The sequence below is a fragment of the Athene cunicularia genome, unplaced genomic scaffold (genome assembly GCF_003259725.1).
Source record: "Athene cunicularia isolate RWA unplaced genomic scaffold, athCun1 SCF_3, whole genome shotgun sequence".
In the NCBI taxonomy this organism is placed as follows: Eukaryota; Metazoa; Chordata; class Aves; order Strigiformes; family Strigidae; genus Athene; species Athene cunicularia.
This window is the reverse complement of record NW_020799377.1, coordinates 1184-8039: the sequence shown is the minus strand read 5'-3', so window position 1 is coordinate 8039 and position 6856 is coordinate 1184. Positions and strand designations below refer to the sequence as shown.

The 6856-nt window shown below is 42.8% G+C and overlaps 1 protein-coding gene across 1 annotated transcript; it reads right to left on the bottom strand.

The window, feature by feature from the left end:
• Positions 1-237: 237 nt before the first annotated feature.
• On the bottom strand, positions 238-6540 carry LOC113490787 (protein kinase C theta type-like; the record flags this gene model as incomplete). The annotated part of the gene is made up of 3 exons (XM_026867369.1): positions 238-2185; positions 3419-3547; positions 6312-6540. Coding segments are annotated over 3 exons (514 nt in total), but the record flags the coding sequence as incomplete, so codon positions are not given.
• Between the last annotated feature and the right edge of the window lie 316 nt (positions 6541-6856).

Here is a 6856-nt window from a genome sequence, read left to right as displayed (position 1 = left end):
CATTTTACTCTCTTCTTGGATAATTTTGCACACCGCCAAATCCTTGGTTTAGGTACTCATCTGTGGAGTAGTTGCAGTTGTTCAAATGCTTGCTGATCCTGTGTATTTATGGGTTGAAATTCCCCCAGGGAACGTTCCCCAGAAAGCACGGAGCCATTTTAATGGCTTTTCTAAGCACCTCTGTTCTTTGCCCCTATTTAATTCCTTCAATGCCTATTTTCCAATTGTACACAACATTTTATTAAACTGTACAAACAGCACTGGCATTAAAAAAAAAAATAAATTCATGTTAACCGTTCTAATTAAACAGGATGACCAGCCGCACAAACGGTGAGCACAGATGCCCCCTGCGTTTCATACAGCACAAACAAGGATTTAATGAGAGTCACTGGACTGCAACCTTTTTCAGGGTGCTCCGCTTTTCTTGTCGACATTAGGCACTTCTGCTCTTGGTCCTGCAGGTTTCAGTGCCCGTAGTCACTGACAGCAATATCCCAGGACTGCCCACAAGGCTGTATTTGTCTTGTTGGGAGGTCCAAGTTGACAGCCTGGTCCAGCAGAGGCAGAGAGACCCCTCTGAAGGGAATCTGATTTGGGGAAGACTCACCTTCTAGATCTTCTCAATGGACTGGCGGGGTTGATACAACGAAGCTCCAAATGCATACACTTCAATTAAGAGTCCAACACCAACTTGGGTGACTCCCTAAGTCTAAGCTATTACAGAATCCTCTACTTGGGCTGTGAGTTAATTTTGACCCAGTATTTAACTGATATCTCAGTGGCAAGCAGTAACTGGGCAGTTCTACATCTCTCCAATCTCAGAAAACAGCGCTTCTTTATTTAAAGGATCCTGTGGTGAAAGGATCATCAAAAGACCTTTTTAAACTCATCTACATTTCCACAGACTGCAAAGGGATAGAACACACAGCAAAATGTCATGGGAGGACCACCCTCACCTGATATGCCGTCCTGCGCTGTGAGCGTTGGGTGCAGTTTGTTGGCCTACGTCCACCGTGCGTGCAAAGAGTTGGGATGTCATTTAGAGCAAGAGAAAGTATATCAACCTTTGCAAACACTGATTACTACCTTTCAAGTAAAATAGGCCTTTGTTGTGACTGGAAGGCCAGTTTGATAATGCAGTGGTTCGAGGAAACCTCTTCCACCTTTCTCATGCAGTTTTAGGATAAAACTCCAGAAAGCCCAGTCTGGATTTTGGCTCTGAGCCTGGTGTGTGTGAGGACAGTTAAAGCTTTAGAACAGAAGTTCTTGAGGCTTTCTGCTGGACTGCAGCTTCCCATCCTTCCTGCTCAAATACTAAGTGTAAACCACTGTTCTTCTGTATTGATCTTGATACTTGCCACGTCAATATTCCTCCTTCAGGGCTGAGTCCTTAACTGCAGCACCTCTGACTGAGGTGTAAAAATGCTGGAATAAGCACCTGCAAAATTTATTTGTCCCAGCAGATCAAAACTGAATCCTAACACCTGCAAAGATTATTTTTAAAGTGTGTAGGGAGTAAAACTGCTTCTTCAAAACTGTGCGCACATGCACAGTTCTGCACATGTACAAGTGGGGGATACCAAAGCATCCAGCCTGAAGCCTTCCCAGATACCCTCAGGCCTTGAGCAAACCACTTGACCTTCAGAAGAAGGTTGAGCCTAGGTGAGAATTGCAGAAGTGGGCACTGACATCCCCAGAAGCTCAAATACACTTTTCTTACAGAGAAACCCACTGGCTGTGTGTACAGTTGCGGGGAACAGCACTTCCTTATTTTCAGGTTCTCTCAACTTCAAGAACATTGGGAAAAGAGAGAAGAGAGACCAAAAGATACCACAAAGAAACTTCATCATTAATGAAGGGTGTCTGGCATCTGTTATGGACTGGAGTAAGCTGGAAGCCTCCAGGCATGGTACAAACTTTCACTGAGGTGTTTTTCTGGAGGGTTCTTGGTAAAAATAACCATGCACAGTCTTCAGTTGACAAAGTGTTTCTCAAACCATTACAGAGAACACCTTCAGTAAGGCAGATCTCAGGAAAATATTTTCTCCATTTTAGGGTTCACAAAAGAAAAGTTGCTGAACATATTTTGGTCCATGCTGTTAATCAGTGCTCTGTCAGCACAGGACAGTCTAGGTTTTTCATTTAGAAATTCCTTGTCGAAGTTGCTACAGTCACTCGGAGATTTCTTCAAGAAAAGGAAAAAAAAAATATTGATGTCAAGCCATTAATATTCAGATCTTCATTACAATGGTAGTGGCCCTATCAGGCTGCTTCCTATGAGCTCAGTTCAACTAGTTGGGAGCAAGCTCAGCTCAGCCAGGGAACCTGCAATGCATTTGCTCTTGGCCTTTGGCACAATGATGAGTTGCTCCAGCCCAAACCATGCACCATAACACATCAAACCACAGTGAACTTCTGTCTGAGCTCTTAATATCTAGCAACCAGTGCTAATCACTTGCTTATTGCCATCCTACTGAAGTAATAATGGGAATAAATATTATATAGGAGGTGCTGAGCCTGTGATCCATGAATTCTGCCAGGCAGGGATGGTACAGCTTTGTAACACGGCAGACTGGATCCATCAATTAAATAGCATTTGTGAAGGACTCTAAAATGAAAGTATGATGCACATGTCAAATTAAGTCATATTATTGTTATTAATATGACTGTAATAGCTTAATAGGACTGTTATTAATAGTCAGGACTATCCTCACTTAGCTGACCACCTGGTTGCCTGAAGTGCTTTGCCTTCTTTGACTTCTGCAGTGCATTGAACAACAATCCCTACAGCATGGGCTGTTCTTATGTGGTTAAGGGAAGGTGCTTTAAGTGGCATCTAGACCCCTGCTATGGTAACTGAGAAAGTGATGAGTAATTTATGGTTTCTCAGGTGTGGGCAGGCCAGACCTTGGCTTATAGTCACCACGAAGTAGTAGTCATGATGATCAGGCCAGGCGGCTCAGCCAGTAGATGTACATAGTTCTCAATTATCTTTCCAATAACCGTACAATGAGCGAAGCTGTGGTAGATCCAAGTTGTAGATGGTTTTAGCTGCTCGTATCAGACAGCCTGTGAACACTTTAATCTGTATTTGGACATTTAAATAAGAGTCAACACTTTCCATTATGACTGCCCGGGACCAAGGTCCTTCATCTACTTTTAGACAGAGAGACTACATGTGCAGAGCAACTCCAGGAGATAACCCTGAAAGCTTGAGGGCATTTGGAAAGCCTTCACATGGTGCCTAAAACTGTTAATTCCAGTATAAAGCATCTTTAAAATCCTGACTCCGTGAATTTATAACATTACTGTAGGTCCTGGCTTTGACTGATGGCTAGCATGTGCTAGAGGGTTTAAATTTATAATTCAGGAAAGGAAGACACGAGATGGGTGGATTTGAAAGAAGATGCATCCTTACCACTCTTGGTTTGAAAGGAGGCTCCATCCTTCTTTCTTCTAGCGCTTCCCAGTTTATTTCCCGGAAAAAGGCATGCTGGCGGATGTTCCCTCTGGCTCCCAGTCTCCTCTCAGGTTCTCTCACAAAAAGCTAGAATATTGAAGAAAGATAAATACTTTAGTCTTTCATCCATAGCTGTGTGTTCATTAGGACAGTCCTACCAGTTAGGGTCTCAAACTTCAAAGTCAAGCATGGTTGGTGAGAATATGAAAACTTTTCTATCTTACTACATCTCTGATTGCGGAACCAGTTCAGGTTTTTAGCCTAACTTGCCAAAACAGAGAGACCCTGGTCATATGTTCTCTTTGCAGGAGAGAGAGGACAATTTGTTACAGTGGAAACAACATATGTGTCTGAGCATCCAACTATGCAACTACACAGGTGAAATATCTGAATTGCACTTGTAAGCTTCTGTCTGGACAATTTCTTGTTATCAGAAAATTTTTTATGGTTGAAGTATAAGCGTAATTTGTGAAAATACTAGCTTAGCCTATGTGGGGTTGCATTCACCTCCTATACCTTTGGACACTTGGAGTGTCAGTATTTGACCCTCTATAATTAATAGGGAAAACCAGTCATCTTAGGTGCAAATCATCTGACCTCCTTTAGGTCCTTTGACACTTAAAGATGAGAAGAGACACCTGGAAGTGCTTGCTTCTCTCCACTGACTATCTCAGATGCTGACAAGCATCTATTTTTTGTCAAAACACTCCCAGTTCAGCTTGTGTTTGCTGCACACGGCAGTCTACAAGTCCTTTAGATGACTAATTCTGCTAAAGACAGGGAAAAGCTAGAAGTGGGGGAATATCTTTTAACCATCAGCTACACACATGTCTGAGCCCATTCTTCAGTTTAGTGTAAATATAGCCTTTGTCACAGAAGTTTTTATGGTGCTGCAGGAGCCATTTGGCTCTGGAAGAAGCTGAAATGTTTCCAAGGGAGAGTGTCAGGAGAGCTAAATGCTTCACAGGTCCTCTCAATGTTCCTGAGCAGGATGTAGTGCTGAAGGACTGCTATAATGGTGGCTGTGAATAGTTTAAAATTAATCTTTACATCTTCAGTAAAACATCTGGAGACTCCAGGCCAGCTGGCCCATAGAGCACGGGATCCTAGATCCCTCTAAAGTCAATGAAGAGGAATAGTGGCAACACTTGATAGCAGGTGACCCGAATACAGACAATATGTTCTACTTCAGAAGTAAGGGCAAATTTTCAAAAAGCATTTTACTGTTGGAGGTCATCTCAAAATGGACTTGGGTTACAGACGGTGGAGTTTTCTTGCTACTCTATTTGGCCAACGGCGAGCATACAAGAGATACTACTCAGCAAAGAACTAAAGCCAAAAGTGGCAGCAAAAAATTCTGATGTATTGAGGCCTGCTTGAAAAAAACCCCAGGAATTGGGTTTTGGTGAAAGCTGTGGGAAAAGCCTTACCAAGACTGAAGCATCCTGCAGACAACCGATTACACAGCAATGGAGATTCCACGGGTTAAATTCTGTGCTGATAATACAGACATTAAGTAGGGTGGAATATGTAATTACCCAGAGTCAGTGGCAATAAGAACAGCCCATACTGGAGAATTTTTTTTTTTTTCCTAAGCAAGGAAGTTTATTGATTAGTATAAAGATGATGATGATTATCTCTAATCCTGACAGAAGTACAGGTTGTTTGTACAGAAACATGGCAGCATATGTCTCAGGAATAGACATTCAAAATCTCAGTCTGCAATGGTATATCTTCCTGAACCACTGCTTTTGGTTGTTTTCATTATTATAATTTTATAGTTATACCTAAACATCTGAGCCTTGCCGTGCACAGCACAGATGCTAAAATAATCTCCTGTTCTCTGGTAGTGGAATGCTGTATGATGTCTGTCACTTCGTAAATGCAAAACTCAGGGTAGGGACTGTAGGTCAAATATGACCAAAATCACGTTAACTCACATCAAGCTGAGCTATTATAAGTCTCAGTACATGCTCTCTCACCTTGCTCCATCTTAAGTTAAAATGCCTTAGCTTAGATCCTGCTCAACATCAGTCCAAAGCCCAACTGAGGGGAGGTAACTTGTTAGATTTGTCGTGACTTCATTGCATAATTATCTTTCAACTCTAGAGTAATTTGCATCCCGAGACAGAAAGGCTACAATGCTAAATGGCATGGGGCTGAGAAGGAGCAATGAAAAAAATCACTGTTTGAATGGAAGGGAACCTAAAAGATGAGGAGGATGCCTGTTAGAGGGAAACAGGAGTGCTCTGCTTAGATAGGGCAGTAAGCATTGCTGTGTAAGAGATTCAAAATGCAAAAAATCCAGATGACATGGTGCTACTATCTTGAGCAGCCGCACCACTTCAGGACACAGCTCAGGCTTTGTTTTCCTGCTCTTTAGCTCAGTGAAAAGATGTAAAATATTCTCTACTGAAAATCAAGCCGAACACCAAACCAATCTACCCTAGATGTCCTCATAGCTCTGAGGCTCAAGAACTGCTTCAAAGCCATAATTATCAAGAAAGTCACTGTAACTCTTAGCTTGAAGTCTGGCAGAATATTTTTTCTAGGAGTTAACATGCCTTGCACCTTAGGGATTGCTCTGCAACGGAATTGATCTCTCTTGTTATCTGATACCCTGTGATCCTACTTAGGTTATGTGAGGAGCCATCATCACATCTCAGGAGAAAGAAGACACAAAAATGGCCTTGTGACTTAGGTCAGGTGTGCTTTGAGGTTCACAGACAAGAAAGTGGTCCTATCACACTATTTTTTTTTTTTTTTTCTCTGAACAACAGCCGACGATGTACAAATCAAAGATGACATTTCTGGCAAAAGGACTTTTGTTCAATGTGTGGCAATTTCTTACCTTCACCAAAATGTCTTTTGCATCCTTGTCGAGCCAGCGAGGGTAGAACGGGTTATCCATTCGGATAGACTGGAAAAGCTCCTCTTCATCTTGGCCATGGAAAGGAGATTGGCCAATAAGCATCTCATACAGGAGGACTCCGAAGGACCACCAGTCAACGGAGGTGTTGTACTTCTGCCCTAGCAATATCTGCCCAAAGAGAGGAGTGATAAAGACAGACGCAAAACATCTGACATGAGTATTTCAACTTCAGAAGGGTGCCCTGACCCTGATCTTTCAACAGCCACTGAGTGGGAAGCAGAGGTGCTTCCCCCTGCCTGCAGCACCAGCCAGAGCATCTGCCAGCGGTGCAGAGGTTGTGGTTTGAGGAGCTCCAAGTCACGGCCACGTCTGGGTGCCAGAACAGTCCTTTGCACTACAGGTAACAGGTTGCATGTAGCTCTTCAGTTACCAACAAACCCTTGGCTGCCAGAGAGATCTCAAACATAAAAAGTGAGGCAAGTGATCTGCCTGCTCTCCAAGTTATCCCAGGGGTTCAAATCAGG